At 43.4% G+C, this 18,367-nt stretch overlaps 1 protein-coding gene across 1 annotated transcript in view; it reads right to left on the bottom strand.

The window, feature by feature from the left end:
* SPNS2 (sphingolipid transporter 2) overlaps nt 1–18,262 on the bottom strand; it is a 105,670-nt gene extending 87,408 nt beyond the window's left edge. The window contains exon 1 of the mRNA XM_026050210.1: nt 17,968–18,262. Within this exon, the coding sequence (XP_025905995.1) occupies nt 17,968–18,262 (295 nt within the window). The remainder of the gene's footprint in view (nt 1–17,967) is intronic.
* Between the last annotated feature and the right edge of the window lie 105 nt (nt 18,263–18,367).

Here is an 18,367-nt window from a genome sequence, read left to right as displayed (position 1 = left end):
AAGGTGTTAAGAAGAAGCTAGAGCGAGAAGCTCTCAACTTTCCCTCGCTACCCATACCTTACTCTTGCACGGCCTCCAAATGCTCATCTATTACTGTGTTACTAACACAGTCTAAACAGCTGATAAGATGGGGACAGAAAGAGAATACTTAGCTCCCAAACTTGTGCAGAACATAAAAGCAGAGTTCCCTTTGAAGAAGTGGTCTGGTGGAGTCCTGTGGACATGGCTACCTCGCTGAATCGAGGAGAAAAATAAATGAGTTTAAAATTAAAAGGCAATCAAGACGTCACTTGGAACATTTTTTTTTGGCCTTCTGAAAAGTCCCATGCTCTTTGCCCCTGCACTTCAATCACTGGTATTAAATCTACTTCTTTTAGGACACGTCAATCCTTTTGATCATTTATTCTTGATTTAGATATGGTGCGTAAGATAAAACCCCTCTGTTTTATGTCTACTAGAACACTGCACAATTTCAAAGAGGGGAAATGAAAAAGCAGCGCCTGCCTTTGAGGCAAAGGGGCAGATACATCTTGCTTGCTCAGTGCCCTCTGATGATTGAGGGTAATTCAGAAAAGTATTGTGAAGTGCCTGTGTGATCAGCAAATTTAGATGCGTGAAGGTCCAGAAAGTTATGCAAATTCCCAGCACAAAAATCAATGCTCTGAGATAAAGTGCTTCTCGGATGAAAGGAGCTCCTTGGAAAGCATTCTATGGATATGGATACGCACTGCAAGGTGAAGAGCTGACTTGAGGTCTGGCTTCCATGTGCCATTCCGCAAAGCATTTATTCCTGGAGCAATGCTGGACCTGGAGCACCCACACGGTTGGGAGAGCCTCTGCCCACAGCCGCGCCAGCCCTGCAGCACTGAGCCACCAAAGAACAACCTAAACCTCAAGCGGGCAAACGCCAGCCTGGGGAGAAGGCTGCAAGCCAGCCCAAATGTCCCCCAAAACAGACAAATAGCTCTGTGCACGGCCAGACAGGCACCCCAGGTGTTCCCAGGAGCTTCCACACTGGAATGCTTTGCAGATGGGGTCCCAGAAGTCATTTACCCTGCCAGCTGTTCCTCGCAAAAGCACTGCAGATGTGAGAAATGCAAACAGGAGAGCGTTCATCTCTTCGTTAATGGAGAAAGATGGGATTCGTGATGCACGGAAAGCTGCATAAGGAAACAGCGCTGTTCTAATTCCAATCTGCAATTACTCAAACTTTCAGCCAGAGGTTTTCAAAGCTGCACTGAGGATCCAGCATCCAGTTGCTTAATTTATTGTTATTTTAACCAGGGATTGTGCCTAATTGTACATCTTGGCACATTACGGATCAGCTTAAGTGTTTTGCTATAGTTAATTTTGATTTCTTTTTTCTAAACGCATTTTCATGGCAGCAGTGGAAAGAAAAAAAAAAATTCCATCTATCCTGCCCATTCTCCTCCTCTGGTTTTTAGACATCTAAAGAGATGTCTGCAGAGCAGCAAAGCCCTGAACTCCCTGTGCTTCGCCAGGCTCAGCACTTCCCATACACGTGCACTTTCCTCAGGTGAAAGGAAGGCTGAGAAAAGCCCAAATCCGAGTTTTTTGGGAAGGCAAAACAGCCAGTGGCCTCTCCATCAGCCACGCACTTCTTGGGATATGAAAAACTGTTCTATTGTGTTAGCCACCTGCTCATTACCGCAGTGGCAATTAATAATGAACGAAGAGCCATATCTAGATCACCTCTTGCTCAAATTTCATCAGCTTTTCACCGTCGCCTACATCTTATAGCCCTCAAAAATAGACAGGAAACTGGATGTTCTTGTGGGTCAAATCATCTGTGCTAACACATAGATATATCAGGAATACCATGTGAATACATGTGAAATCCAAGATATGTAGAATATGTACCAAATTCACCTTCTATTAATATATGTTATCACTGCTGTTAGCCTGAAGGATCATCCTTGCCCACTGACTCACTATGGAAATTGAAATGGGAAAGGATTTACCATCTGTCCTTTTCTCAAGGCACTATTTTAGCCAAAAGAGATTTCTAATTAAAATTATTCTCAAGTCCTCAAACGCTCTACTTGCTAAGACTGTAAGATTCAGAACCAGTATTCAGAACCAGTTGCTCCCAAAAATCACTTCAACTTTTTCTTTTTTTTTTTTTTTTCCCTGCAGCTGCTAAAATACCTGGACCACTCCTCCCTCAATTAAGAAATGTGACTTTGCTGCTAACTCATATTTCCATGCGTTGGATTTGATTTTGCTTCCTTCTCCTGCTCATATTGCTCACACTCTGTGGTTACACTTTTACTTCAGGGAATCAAAACTGCTCTATGCCCATTAAAACTGAAACCAAATATAGCGGTTCTTCCTTCTCCACTTAGAAGCAAGAATCAGCAATTTAACTTTTATGTTGCTGCAATTAAAAAAAAATCACATTAAAGTATCTGTATTCCTATCATTTTTACAGCAAAGAATTGCACTAGCAAAGTATCCCAGACCAAGAGGAATCTCTTGCAAATACTTTTAAATAACTTGGAATTTCAGAGAGAACCTCTAATCCATCTCCTTGTAGGTGGGGGCACATGAACTGCTATTTCCCATCCTCCAATGCTCAAAGGGCCCTGCGGAAATTTGGAGATAACAGGAGATGGCCAGAAAGTGTTAGCAACAGCAAAGACATTTGCAAAATGCAAGCATACTTGATTCTTCTCCCTTTTTGCAGAATTTCCTGGTTTTATATCATTATTAATGCCACTTTAGCAGGTGGGGAGAGAGTATCCACCTCAGGTAAGCCACTCTAGGATGCCGCAAAGATGAAAAATTGCATAAAACAGCCACAGACGTAAGGATCCTGCTGCGTGCTGCAGGCATCATCTATTCAGCTAAATTGTACAAGAAAGAAGTGGAGAGAAACTGCAGAAATTGCTTTGAAAACAAGACCAAAAGTGTTTTCCTGGAGCCATCATCAGGCTTGCTTGTCAGCTCAGATGCTTTACTTTGTGCTCCATTCACATGCAAAGAAAATGTTTGAAGAAAATTGCTAGTTGTGGTATTTACACCGTTCCGCAGGCAGCTGGAGTGAGATTTCTGCTTTGGAGGAGAAACAGCATCAAGAAAATAGTCCAAAACTAGTGACAGTCATCCTTCAAGAACTTTTTAGGCATATATGCAAGAGGTTTCTCGATTTCCTATAAGTAACTTTCTAATGGACCTTAATGTTAGGCTTATATGACATTAAATATTTATTTTTACAGGAAGTTTTAGGGAAACAGGCCAATTGAGGGTCAAGATTATGATCTCAAAGAACAGGCTGAATGAAAGTGGACGAAGCCTTGAGAAACCTGCCCGCTTTAGCGAGGGGAGCCCTGCAAATGCCCCCAGCAGAGCTCTTTGTGGGGGTCCTGGCAGACATTTGTCTCATTTTAACCTCCCCTCTGACAATACCATATAATCTACCATATAATCTACCTCGTGCTGTGGCATTTTTAAGAAATACTTCTAGAACCAGTCTAAAACCAATAGGGTTTCAGAGCTGCCATCGCTTGCGTGCTGATTTACCCTCATGATGTTTGGTACTCTCCTTAAAACAGTGACTGTTACGGCTGAATTCTCTGACTCTGCACTCTTTAAAACCTTCAATTTATGAAGAAAACCCTGAAGAGAGAACCAACAGGCTCACAATACACCTAAATCACACCTAATGTACTTATTTCTAGGTTCCATGGCAGACAGGAAGGGCTGCTCATTGCTCTGTCACAGTCATGGCAATTATCTGTAGGGTGTAAGCTCCTAATAGGTCTCATCAGACACAAACGATGACAGCTCCTAATAAAAACAGCTTGCACAGATGTAAAACAACAAGGTCAGAGGTTGATGTAGAGACAAATGAAGAGAAAAATCAAGAAAACAAAGCAGCAGTTCTGATCCTGACAGCTACTCCGATCAGCACTAGAGCCATTTTTTCACTCAACTGACGGAAAAGCAGCCCAGTAAAATCTTTGGCTTGTCCCTTCGCTATCAAAATACTGCAGTGGTTACCAGACCTGCTAAAGGATAATTATTTGCCTGCTTATGCTGGTTTACTTTTCAGATTCGACCAGGAAGGTGTTCCACTCGAGCTGCTTGTTCCCCCTGCCTACCCCGGCATCTCCCACTCGCTCTAGCAGCTGCCAAGGCAGTCACTTGGGTGGCCACGGCCTGAAGGAGGGCAGCAAAAGCATCTGGAAGGAGAAGAGCAAGCAAATAACAGGGGCATCTTTGTTTTACTTTCCCCTCCCTGAACAAAATAAAAACCAGTTTTCCTTGGAAGAAAAACTGTATGTTTCTGCCTACAGATATGCCAGTCAGCCTTCAGAGCTAACCAGACACGTTATTTCAGCAGAGGCAGGTCCGAACACTGGTCTCCATCACTCCAGCTAGCTACAGACTCATCCCTGAGCCTTCCAAAGCTTCAAGTCACATCATTTTCCACTCCAAGTCCTTCCTAACAACTGCTAGGCTCCAAATTACATCATTAATTCCTGTCAGATTGCATGTATTTAAATGTCATCCATCATATTTGTATTTAAAAGCCCTTCTCCCCCCTTCCTCCTCTCTCTCCCTCTCGTTTCAAGCGTCATTCAGGGAAAGCTTCATGTTTTAATACACACTGACATCAGCTGCCAACCAGTGGTACAAGAGGAAGTTATTTATGCAACTCCTTCGAAAACTAACTGCACATTCATTTGCACAGTGCTCACCACAGTGGGACCTTCTTGCTGAACAGGGGCAGCTAGGAGAGCATTGGCGGGGTTGGAAGCAGGTGAGTGACAATATCCTTGCATCTCCAGAAGCCCTTTCAGGATGCGCCTCTTCTAGACGCCGTTCCCTGTTTCCCAGGATAAAGCAGAGAGCATCATCACCATCATTACACTAATTATATTTAACTTATAGGATCACTGTGAGAATTATTTTTTGTATGTGAGGAGTTCTTACAGGTTAGACACAGGCTTACCTGGGGAAACAGGGTGTTTTTAGCCCCAACTCTCATTAATTGGCAGGAGATTTACTCAGAGCAAACATCTCGATTTTTCCTGTAGCAGATCTTGATCTTACACTTTGAAACATCCCAAAATAGAGCAACCCAACTCTCTGGCATCACTTTGCTTGGAAGGTTACACTGCTGCGTAGGAGCCCGAACTTCTCCTGATGGCCACCAAGCATCCCTGGGGCCTTCGACGCCAAGCCCCTGGTCACCACCACAGCCTCGGAGCTTCTCAGTCCTCCCAGACAGGCAAGAGCCTCCCTCTATATTAATCACAAAGTGACCATGCTAAGGAGTTTAGAACACTCCAAATTCCAGCTCAGGAAAAAAAAAAAAAAAAAAAAAAAAGGAGCTGCCAGTGGCCAATATTACTAGGGGCAAAATTACAGCATGTGGGAATTACAGATCTGCAGACAAACCAGCAATCTTTGAGGAATTCAAGTTACCAGGAGTAAGAAATGAGGACCACAATGCTAACAAAATTAGACACAGTCTCCTTTTAACCTCAACTCTATTTTTAAGGTTTTTTTTAAGGGTTTCTATTTGTTTGTTGCGTTGTTAAAGTTTCCATGAAATTGGGCTGAGAGCAACTCTTTAGGAACAGTTTCCCCGTAATTTTCTCTCATTACCCCAGGTTGTGTGAAATTCTGCCTATGTGCACGCAAGGAGTTTTCTCTGGACAACTTTTAGCAAGCGACAGAATTGCCCAGCAGAGACGAAGCTCTGTAGCGACACGAAAACCTCCCTCGTCTTGGCAAACATGCCATTTGGGAGAAGCAAGGAGGGGCTCTGAAGTTTCCTTGCATGCCTGGGTTTTCTCTCAGTTGACGACCAAAACGCCACTATTTCCTGGGTGACTCTTGCTCACCCAAATCTCAATATATTAAAGTGTGGAGAAGCAAAGAGTCAATCGCACCCATTCAACATCCTTGCAGCAGATCTGAATCCTGCCTGTTTATTTGGCTAATTGCTCTAGCAGTCCCATCCAAGCGTTGCCTCTCTGCTCCCTTCTCCAGAGGAGAACCCCAAACGCGAAGGAGAGAGCGGAAACGGCTCATCTGCTGAACACAATGTTCGGAAACGCGAGGTGAACATTCCTCACCACAGAGACAGGAGCATTCCCAGGCCTCCAGCCCCCTCTTTTTCCCATTGTTTGGGCTTGCTCAGACCTCAGGGACGACGTCGAGCAGTCGCCGATGGGGGATTTGAGCAGCTAAAGGGATCAATGTTTTCAACAGTGCACTAGCAGAAAGCACATTGCACCGCGCTTGCTCCCAATGGGATATTCCTGGGATTCCTCAGTGCCAACGTGATGGGTGGACTTGTGCACAGCCCCATCCTCACACAGCTGCCACTGAGACAGACTGCGATGCACTGGGGCTGCTGCCTTTATTTATGCAAGAAAAACTTCATAACGCTGCCCCTTTCTGGCTTTCATTACATGCGCTGGAAAATGAGACCCTGTATAAATATAATGTGGGCTGTTTATGGGCAGAGACAACACTGGCAAAGAAATAAGGGTTCTTAAAAGTGTTAATTGAAAGAGCGGGAACAGGGCGCACTGATGAGCGGGCCCGCTGGCACGCAGGGCCGCACCAGCAGCCAGCGACGGCAGGTGCAAACGCTCAATTCTGCACGTGGGTCCCGCGGGACAGAGGGGCTCTTCTCCACCGGGACCTGAGCCACTGCTCTATTCAGTTACTCATCCAAGAGGATCTGGGAGAGAAAGAGCGGGACCCTCCACCGCCTCTGCTCAGCTTCGAGGGGCGCACGCGGCTGCGGCCGCAGCAGCAGGGGCTCAGGATAGACATCCATGGCAAAATTACAGGGGTATCAGAGAGCTGACATGGCATGATTGTTTGGTAGGCAAAAAATTACTTGCTTTCCTCTCGGCAAACCACACGCTGCATAGCAATTTGGACTGCAAAGAGCTACTCCGGATTTAAAGGGAAACTAATCTTTTAAGAGAAAGGGACCACAGGGCAAGAGAGTGTGGAGAGTGCGTGAAGACGGCAGCGCACCCAGACCCACGGGGCTGCGCTCGCCCAGCCCGCTCCCGCGCCTCCCGTCGCTGCCATGCAGTTGTAACTGTCTCTTGGGGAACCTTGCGAGAGCTGGCTCCTGGAGACGCTGCTGCCCTGTAACCTTCACTATTTCCAATTGCATATCAGCCTTCACCCAGTGCTCTCCAGTTGCTGGGTGGCTGCTTCTGCTGCAGTTACTGGAAGCGAGCCGCTCTGAGACACGACCCACACCCTGCCCGCCCAGAGCATCCTCACGAGGTCCCAAACCCTCGTGGCGGCACACGGGGCTGCTTGGGAAGCAAAGCAATTCACTGCATCCCAAGTTTAAACCAACAAAATAAGTTCAGTCTAGGACTACCCATCTACATTAAATCCAAGAATATGTCTAAAGAAGAAAACTCTTCAAGATATTTAGGTGTTTTAGGGTAGGTTTAAAATACCTAAATATCCTAAGATTGTCAAGACACTACCTACCAGAGTCTAAATTATACTTTCAAAATTATATGCATTAATATTTAAAGTATATAATTATAAGGCAGCAGATATATTTTGAAACCACCATACTTACAAATGTATTTTTTTAAATAGAAACTTCTTGCATGGCTGTAATGTCTGTCTTTCAGGTCTCTTGCCCTCAAGTCTCAACACTAGCAGAGGCAACTAGAGTTGGCACGTTTGACTGAGAGCTGCAAGCCTAGTGATGTTCTGCTATAAAATATCATTAGTATTGAGAAAAAAAAAAAAAAAAAGCAGCAAACCATACTCACATAGAGTAGAAAAAAAATCTGAAAACAGGGGTAAAACTGTGCAGCTAATAGGTTTTCTTCCTACCAGCTTTACAAAAGTCTATGAGCTTGTGATACCCACATCATGACTGATCCTGCCTGTGCTTTCCTGGCAGTCCCTACATGGAAAGGCTGAAGGTCCAAGACTATCCAGACCCCAATCGAACTCTGCCACGTTGGGTTGATGCTGCAGACCAAGCCTGTTGCTGCAGACAGCAATTCCACAGGAAATATCTCACTCTTGGGATTGAAACAGCTTGCAATTCCATTGCACAAGCCATCCAGTGGATAAAACCCAAACATCTTCAGGTTACCGAGTCCAACAGTTCCTAAAAGGTGCTGAATACATTTTGCATTCACAAAGCAGACGTGAAGAAAGAACTAATAGAGCTGAACCAACTATTCAACTCAAGCAGGATAAACCCTGATTCAGATTGCATTGGCTGTGCTTACAGATAGAAACCACTACCCAGAAATTCACGTAATATGAATTATTATTCAAGAAGCTTTATTCTAATGCTAGCTCTTCTGCTAATTTACTTTTGATAAGTAAAATGACCTTCAGTGATGTAGGCAGTTTCAACACACCCTTGTGAGGCAGATGTAAGCTTGCGATGACGTAGAGTTTTTGACATTTATACCATTAGATATTTTCTGAACATAGTAAGAATACGGAAGCATTCCAGACTATGGGTGGTTTACAAATGAAAAGAACAATTTTCACAAAAGCAATAAAATGCCAGGCAAAAGTGATTTACCTCTCATTTCTCCAGCTATTATTAGAATTGCTCTCAAGGCCCCGGCCAAAAAGCTACTTGTATTGGTAGCTTTTTAATAATGACTCAAAATATAATAACTGCACCATGAAATAACCCCCAAAATAAGCCTTAATTCCATATGCATCTAAGCATACACTTACCTTTGACCACAAGGATAATTTTATCCTTATTCTAGCAAGTGTTTTGGCATCTGAATACTTAATTGAAGCACACAAGGAGAGTAGGAACCCTCGAAAAGGCATGTAAGGTCTCAACAATTGAGTTTTCTATAGAAATAAGCCCCAAGAAGCACAACTATCAGCCCTGAACTGCATCTCAACTTCTGAGATATCTGCCTGATCAAGAATGATGTTCAATTTCTGCAGTGGTCCCAATCTCAGTGGGCTGGGGGTATGACTCAATTTTCCGTAGGAAATGTAAGGTCTACCCAATTTCATGAGAGTCAGATCACATCTACGGCAGTGGTCTCACTTCCACAGCTGCTTACATATCTAAGCCTACAGCTGCAGGTGATAAACACTTGCACCTAAATGTCATTTGCCAACAAGCCAATTAGGTGATTGTGGTTATCTAAAAATAGAGGTTTTGGGAAGGAAACGGCAAGTGACCCTAAATTATAGTAATGCCACCAAAACACTGCTGTAATGAAAAATAGGCAAAAGTCAACTCATTTATTTTTATTGCCTTCTCATTACTGCTGTATAGTTCAAACTACTCCAAAGGGCTGCCAAGCCCACAGCACTACATGCTAGGAAATTGCTATGAAGTTCTCATAAGCATCCAGCATCTGCATAAATATAAGTAGTAGATTAAATGAATGCAGACATAGATAAAAATCAAGTTGGTCATTCCCTTAACAGTTAAAAATGCTGCTGGGGAGAGAGGTGCATAGTAAAAGGCAGAAGATGGAGTCACTGCTCATGGGCAGAGTTAACACACGCTCATGTGCATGGAGCAGTGACTCAAGCTTTTCATTACTAGGGGCTGTGTAATTATTTATGCAAAAGAGAGGAAAGAGCCAGCAGGATTCCTCTCATCTGAGGGGAAAAATTTCCTCTGCATTAATACTTCTTGGACAGAAAACACACATGTGTGCACACAAACATATACACATACTTTTTAGCGTCCCAAGCACCACAACTTGATATTGAGCATTAATACGCACTCACTATAGTCAAAACAAACAGCTAGAAACCCATACCTTATTATTTTCTGTATCTTATTATAGCAAAAATATCATGGAGAGACCCAAATACTCTTTCTTGGGCATTCTATTTCTGATAATTTCTGAGCTACAAAATCCTTTAAAATTGCAGAGATGTCATCTCTCACTCCGATACTATTGCAACACACTTCTTCAGGCCCCCTTTCCTGCTCCCCATCAAGAAGGGTCTAACATTTCCAAGACTGAGCTGATCAGGAACTGTCAGCTCTAACCAGAGTGTTGTAGCTGTCAGTCACCAGTGGCCCTTGGGGCCATTTCTTCCTGAATATATAAAGGTTGTTATCCTTAAAGTTAGTCAGCATTTCTGGCTGCTAGAAGAAAGAGCAAGTCTACTATAAATGTTCTGAGATTAGTAAAGCTACAGCTGTAGCTGAGTTTTAGTAGCTTAACACACACACACAAATCTTTTTAGGAGTAACATTAGTATATTAGGAAAAAAAACCTTTTTTCCTGAAACTTACTTCATAGTTCATTTCCTACTTACACAGCTAATTACATTTACTAACAGTGCTGCAATTCTATGCTAATTATTGTTTAGCACTGAAAACATGCTCGGTACTGCACAAAATTGATCCTTGACCCAAACTGCTTAAATGGCCCCAGTTCAGTGCTCCATAAGCAACATTTCATGAAAGAGAACTGCTCAGTTAAAGCCTAGACAACGGCACATGCTGGTCAGCCCATGTCACATCAAGTTATTAAACCTGCGCTGTCGAGGAGAGCCAAGCTGCAGTGCGTCTAGCTAGAGCGCAGCTTACAGCCCTTTGCAGAGAACGGCCCAGGAGCTGCTAGTAACGTAAAAAGGAGATTCCTTTGGAGTCTTTTGTGTGATCTCAGCATATTCAATATGCAGGAAATCGATATCTCATTAGTCTCGCATTTTCAAATTAAATCCTTCACTGCAGAAGTGCAGTGTAAGACTGCACAGCTGTTTGCAGCCTTCTATAGCTGCACACTTGGTAGCACAACCCGGCTAGGGCAGCTATATATGCAGCAAATATACAAAACATGCAAGGTCGTTGCTACAGCACTGGCACAAATCCTCACATAAATAGGTGGGAGAGGAGGAAATGAAAATTGCAGATCAGCAACGGGGCGAGATCCTTTCTTCACATCTGCATTGCTTTAGTTCTCTACTTTCTGAAGCATCGGTTCTTTGAAACGAGAATATTCAGGGAAAGCAGATCATCAAATCATAGAGCAGCCAACTGAATCAACCCGAACTTTCAGACACGTCTAATTTGAGCCCTGCAGGCTTCGTGCAAGCGGGAGTCTTCTTGGCACTGTCATTTCACCCGCTCTTGTTTTTGCCATGTTGCCAAGATGACAAGTAGTAACAACATGTGTCTAACAGAAATAAAATGGGAAACTCTGAAACAGAAATAATTAACTGTGTTCATAATTACTGGTGGAAGCCTAAACAAGAAGTCAAATAGATTACAGCACTTTTGGTTCAACGAAGTCTTAAAATAAAAAAAAAAAATCTTCATCACATGCCAAGGCTAAAAGGATTTTCATTCCTCCATGTGCTTCTCATTCCAGCAGCTAAGCTCCGAGCTGCTACTGCAGCTCTTCCCTGTCTAGCCCTGATCTTTTCCCTCTGCTGTTCTCTTCAGCCACTGCAGTTGTTGGCCCCCAGCAAAAGCAAAGGAGATGTATTTATAAAACCAGTAGGAGATAATGTTCTTCACCAGCAACATAAACCTGGTACATCAGAAGGCAGAACTGCAGCCTCGCAAGGCATAAAGCTTGACCATGACCTAGAGTTTTTCTTCTGTATTTTTCTCCCTTCTTTCATTTAAATTTGTTCAGTGATTACAGTTTTGGCAGGTTAACAATTCTGCAGAGGGATGACTGATATTTATTCTCTCACAAATATACAAAGCACAAAGCAGGTGAAAGCAGCAATACTGCAATGACGCCTACAAGGACTAGCCAGGGAGAACTCTGTGGTTTTGTCTGGCAGTTGATATTCTGAGCGCTACCACGATGCTTCCCAGCCACAGGTCATGCAGAGGCTTTCAAGGAGCACCCAGCATCATGAGAAAGATCATGAAGAGACCACCACAGTCCAGAGCGAGTCCAAATTTCCTCAAAGGAAACCTGCAGCTACTCTTTGCTGAGAATAGGACCAAAAGGATGACCCAAAAGGTAAAGATTTTACATCCCATTACTCATCCAGCATCCTTACATTCTCACTTTCCTGGTTATTTATACCGCTTTTAAAAGCCTGGAAATTAGTGCTCCCTTCCTTTCACTTCCTCTCCCTGCAACTCTATAGAGAAATAGCCAGGTTACACAGGCAGGAATACCCACAAAACAATAATGAAAACAGATGTGCCAGTAAAGAGCATATGAAATGGCTATTGTGCACGCCAATGTGAAGCAGTGATTCTATGAATAGTGTCATGAACCTTCTTAATAGTGCAAATCCCAGAGGAAGATTTTAATAGTTAGAACTCAGAACTAAGGTGTGGGGGTTATTTGTCTTCGTGATTTTTGTTTCTTCACCTTCTCTGCTTGTATTTTGATTCTGCCTTCGTTTACCTCAGATCTGCTGTCTGATTTTCAAATCAATAATTTCACATCAGCTCTTCAAGAATGCAATTTTCAAGAGGGCCAAGCAAGTTCAGTATACAAATTAACTCTGGAAATCTGCAGGAGTTGGACACCCCAGTCATGCCTCTCTAGGTTCTCAGCCCAAGTACATGCTGCTGAACTCTCATTAACTTCCATGGGACCTTTAGGCATTTCATAGGTCCTTTACAGACTTGATTTTAAGCATGGGTTTTTTGAGCATATGATTTTTTTCCTATAAAATTATCACCCTACATCCCCCGTGCCAAATTCTAGAAACCTCTTACTTTGATATACCTAGATTATAGGTGCCCGGGTACACCAGCTCCTTCACTAGAAGCTTCACTAGGAGGTCCTAATATGCATGACTAATAAAGCAGCGATGATGCAAACAAATAGAAAAATTCTGATCCCGAATTTCCTAATTACTATGTAAAATGACATTATGATTTTCCACTGAATGTCCAGAATCCATAACATGAACTTTTACTAAGAATTATGAAGTACTACAAGTTCTCTGCATAAAGCAGGCTACCTAGTGTACAGTTTGGTTGCTTCAAGGGTACAGTCTACCAGCAGCAATAAAGAACACATGCGTAATATATAGGGACAACTGAAAACAAGTACACTGGTAGAATTTAACCCTGTTACAACTTGCACACTGTATAAAAAAAGTCCTGAAAGAAAGATCATAAAATTCTTACTCTTTTGAGCACAGAATACTTTATTACATGGCTTCTGGTATTGAGAGTCTCAGAGATCAAGGGAGTAAGCACATTATCACACTATTCTTAAGAGTACACTCAATATTTATGAGGATCTTAACTCCATGTAATGAAGGCTATTTTCAAAGACTAGGATGACTTAGATGTTTTGGATATAAAATTAATCAACATGCATGAAAGAGGATCTCAGAGTCAAACAGGAAAATCTGCATGTAATAACAAAGATAGTTATAATCTGGCAAACTATGTCACAAGAAAGAAAAATACTGTGACTAAACATAATAAGATTTTGCTTGAAATATAAAATTCTCTGGATCAAATCCTGCTAATTCACATAAGAATTGCCAAACAGGTCAGAGCTGACTGTGCAAAACCGGCCACCAGGTAGGAGGAAAACCATCGAGGAGAACTAGGTCATACTATGTGGTCCTTGGAATCGCGCTGTGGCCCCTTTCCTATTCCACGTTTCGGAGGCATGAGTTTGTCCTCACATGCAGCGTGGTGCTCTCACGTTTTGAGCCAATACCACCTATTTCTCCAGGAAACCCTTGTTGCCCAGGGACAACCTTATTGCACAGGGGCAACATGTTTGCACAAGGTGGGAAACACATTTGCACGGGATTTGCCTGCACCACGATGATAACTGTCTCACGTGAGCTAAGGATGCTGCTGACTAGAATACATTTTGTCTGTATTTTCTTCCGATGTTTTCCAAAATTGCCCCTCCTTGCTAGGTCCTAGGTCATAGTAGATTTGACATTAGCACAAAAAGAGGTAAAAAATGAAGAGCTCGGCCCTGCCTCTTCATGGTTTCCTCCCTCAAACTATAAGCACAGAGCACAGGCTTGTTACAATTGGGGTTCTCTTTATAGCATTACCTATTTTAGCTCTTAAATTGCATGAAGATCATTCAGTATTAAAATATTACTATCAAAAATGTGAACTCAGAAGTAATAAAATTCAGCTTTTGCTTAACTCTTAAATGTCTTTACGCTTACCAATTAGTACTGAACCTTTCCTAACCCTTCAGTTACAGCTTGTGCTACATACTTTTAAACTTGACTTTCAACTTCCAGCAACCATTTGCATTAGGTATCTTCAAAGAATGGTATTTGAAACTATGTGTTGTAATGAGAGGCTAATTAACACAAATCGGTTTATTAGCAAGTTAGAGACATTACAAGAAAAAAAAAAAAAAAATCAGCAAGCCAAAAGCTCTCACTTATTTTTTTGTGACAGATACAGAACCCCAAGGACAGACCTACACCAGCCCAGGCTCTGCACTTTGCAACTCCGTTTCCCGTTCCATAGTGGGATGTAAATCTCATTTACTTTGCTTGGTAGGTCTCCAGCTTAATTAAATCATTACCTTTAAATTAAAGGCACTACAGAAATGCTAGGAAGTAGAGCCTGAATTAGAAGGTGGAGGTGACACCCTAATGAAGCAAGACTGTTTTCACTGCCAACAGCGGGCACAGTAAAAGGTCATCCACAGCATAATTTGGAAACCACATTCCAAGATGACTTCTCCCAAAATTTTAAGGAGGAGGAGATGCCCTGACATCACTAGACGGCTGGAATGCTGTCTTGTAGTTTCACAGATGATCTATAATATGTTCATTAGTTTTCTCACTTCCTTAGTCTTTCTGTTCCTCGTAGCAGCAAAATATCACAGCTTTTGAAAGAATGTTTTTTCCACAGGTGACTGTTTTCAGTATGATCAAAGACCCATTAAGAAAATTGCAGAGGATCATTTTCCTCTGAGACAGTCACAGGTTTTCAACCTTTTATAGGAGAGCAACAGCAGAGGAGCTCCAGCCGTAAGTCTAGCACAGCTTCCCTCAAATATCATTATGTTCTGACATTCCCCATACAAACTGGGAACTTCCAGCACTGGTAAATATAAAGACACTCCTGAAAGATTCCCTATTACTGCACAGGGTTTTTCATTTTGAAACTATTGGAAAAAATATTCTTAAACTGCAGAAAACAGGCACCTCTGCCTCCTTGGCAGAAGCCTGGCTCCATTTTGGACTCACAAGAGAGTTGGAACAGGCTCAGGTTGGAAGCTGGATATGCCCCATATATCAGTCACACTGAAATTCTATCATGCAACGTCCCAAATACTGGAAAACACATCTCATTCTAAGCTCATTCCATCTGTACTGGGAAGTCATTGGAACCAACGCTAGGGAAAGAGGCAGCTTTGTCATCTGCTGTACCCGAGGAAGGTGACCCGGGAATGACACGTTCCTTACCACCTCCTTGTATTCCGAGGTGGGAGTGTAAGCATTAAGAAAAATGCTTCTGCTGTTTGGAAAATCCTCTAGCAATGACGAAAAAGACAGTTTATAGGAGAGGTCTCCTAAAGTTTTCCTTCTCTAATTTAAGATCTTTTAGCATTGAGAGTATTATCTAACTTCTGCGAAAATTTTCTGTGAAAAGGCTCGGGGATTACATTTGCAACAAAGAACTCCATCTATCATCTTTCCTATTGACTAAGTACAACTTTGCTTTAAAAATACACATGAATGACCAGGAAAGCCAAAATGGTTGCAGGAAGTTTTAAAAGTTCATCTGATGGAAAGTATACATGTAGTATAGCACCCATACAACTATGTTGTCTGTTTGCTTATGTCTGCCAGCTGCCTGCTAATCCCCTCTGAGACCACTGCCTCACTTTGACTAAATTTGGTAGCATGAAGAGCTCCCAAAGCTCCCAACACTTTCATTTATCAAAAAAAAAAAAAAAAAAAAAAGTAGAGTAGAGAGATTCTCATAGGGCAACCAAAGAAAGGTTAATGACAAAGGTCAATTTTAATATGGTATCAAAGAACTCACACGAGGGTTCACCTTACAGACACGTATCCTTAGGAACCAATTCCCATATGCTCCCACTCTTCCTTGAACACTACTTTTAAGTAGCAGAAGAGCTGGGAAACCAAGAATTAACCGCAGTTCTCGCAACAGTCCGTTGGCACAGGTAAATCACAACACTGGACTCTACTTCCCTCGCCATAACGCGGCTAATGTTAAACTCCCTTATTATGTTGCTGCAATAATTCACATTTGCACATTACTTTGAAGGTCTGAAGAACTATATGCTCTAATTATTACCAGTCTTGAGACTGGAACTGAATATTCAAATGCCAGCCTGATTCAAACATAAGTGCACATCACATAAGCATGCACTGAAACACAAAGTGTCAGAGTAAAGATTTCTTTTAAAGCACTCTTTGTAGAAATCAGGTTTGAGTCCAAGAGCCACCTCATCTTTGTCACAGCTCTTTTATCAGACTGGATTTCAATTATTCCATGTTTTAGACTTGTACTTTATTACACATCAGGTTGAAAATTGACAGAACACAATATGGTATCGTGCAAAACTCAGGTGATATGTCTCTTTGCTAAAACTATTAAGAGCAAGGGGTAAATGAGAGAATGAATTTTTGTTCATTTTTGTTCCCAGATTCCTACTTCAGGGGTCAGGAGTAAACTATGATCTCCTCGGTCTTTGTGCCTTGGGGCATCCCAGCACAGCACACTTTGCACCAAATGAGTACTCAATGCCTCCCAAGACTTGGCCTTTACACTTCCTTAAAGAGCAAGCAACTGTACTGGCTGAATTTTCTGTCTAATCCTCCCCACATCCCTGTCCCAAGCCAAAGCCAAACCAACCTGGCCAAGTTATTCTGACTAGTGACTAGAATTGCATCTCTTACGCATTTATTATTTTAATATAGTATAAATATAAACTAATGTTTTAATGTAGTATAAACATATACGGTGATTTAACATCTAGAGATTAAAACAGCCTTATGCATAGCACAAAATTTATACATGCACAAAGTCCATTTGCAAATTCAGAACACAGAATTATCGGTATTACCAGACACAGGATACATATTATTTTTAATTACACAAGCTGAATATCAGCAAGCCTACTCTGTTCCTAATTAGCAAGAGTCCAACAATCGTTTCCCTCCCCTCAGTTTCTGCCTGACAAGGACATCAGTGGAGTCCTCTTGAGGGGGGTATTCGAGTGTGCGTTCGCTGCAAACCCACACACAGATGCTCTGCAGCGGCGCTAAGTGCCAAGGTGCAAGTGCCTCTGATGAATAGTGTATGGGGTCAAGACGTTTATTTTAGGGGGAAAAAAGAGAGAGAAAGAAAAAAAGAGAGAGAGAGAGAGAGAAAAGGGGGGAAAAAAAGAGAAAAAGAGAGAGGAAAGAAAAAAAGAGGAAAAAAAGAAAAAAGAGAGAAAAAAGAGAGAAAAAAAGAGAAAAAAAGAGAAAAATGAGACAGAGAAAAGAAAAAGAGAAAAGAAAAAGAGAAAAGAAAAAGAGAAAAGAAAAAGAGAAAAGAAAAAGAGAAAANAGAGAAAAGAAAAAGAGAAAAGAAAAAGAGAAAAGAAAAAGAGAAAAGAAAAAGAGAAAAGAAAAAGAGAAAAAAGAGAGGGGAAAGAAAGAAGAGATAAAAAGGTGCTTCGCGAGGAGCTCAGGGCTGCCTTGCTGCCGCCCCGCAGCGGCCCGGGAGCCCCCGGCGCATCCCGGCTCCGGGGCCGCTGCCCCCGCCGGCGCCGAGCGAGGCGCTCCCGTTCGGCCCCGCCTGCACCTGCCACCGCCGCCCGTTTGCACCGTTCCCGAGACGGCACCGCTCCCCGGTGCGCCCGCGACCCCACGCGGAGCACTGAGAGTAATATATATACACACACGGGCACATATATATATATATATCTACTTATATATTTTTTTTCCCTCACAACCCAGCCTAGAAAAACAAAGAGCAGCGCTCTGCTGGCCGATGAGGTGCGGAAGCGGCCCGCGGGCGCGCGCATGCCTCACCTGCCACCGTGTACCGGTCCAAGTAGTTGAGCACGTTGCCCACGCTGAGGATGCCCGCGGCCGCCACGCGGGCCCGGCCCAGGCTCGGCGCCTTGTGGCGGGCGGGCGGGCGCGCGGCGCTCTTGGCGGCCGCCGGCGGGTTCATGCGGCCCGACAGGGTCTGCACCTCGCCCTCGGCGCCGCGGCCGCAGCAGCCCCGCTCGCCCTCGTCCTCCTCCTCCTCGTCGGCGGTTCGCAGGCGGCCGCCGCAGCCGGGGCTGCCGCCGGAGGAGCCGTCGCTTTCCAGGCACATCATGGGCGGCGCACTGGAGCCCGCGCGCGGACTCGTGGCGGTGCTGGCGGCGGCGGCGGAGCCCGCTCAGCGCCGCAGCCCCGCGCCGCCCGCCCGCGGCACCGGCCG

Source organism: Nothoprocta perdicaria, unplaced genomic scaffold (assembly GCF_003342845.1).
Source record: "Nothoprocta perdicaria isolate Ctin4 unplaced genomic scaffold, notPer1 scaffold_66, whole genome shotgun sequence".
NCBI lineage: Eukaryota > Metazoa > Chordata > Aves > Tinamiformes > Tinamidae > Nothoprocta > Nothoprocta perdicaria.
The sequence above is the reverse complement of the archived record's forward strand: the minus strand, read 5'-3'. Positions and strand labels throughout refer to the sequence as shown.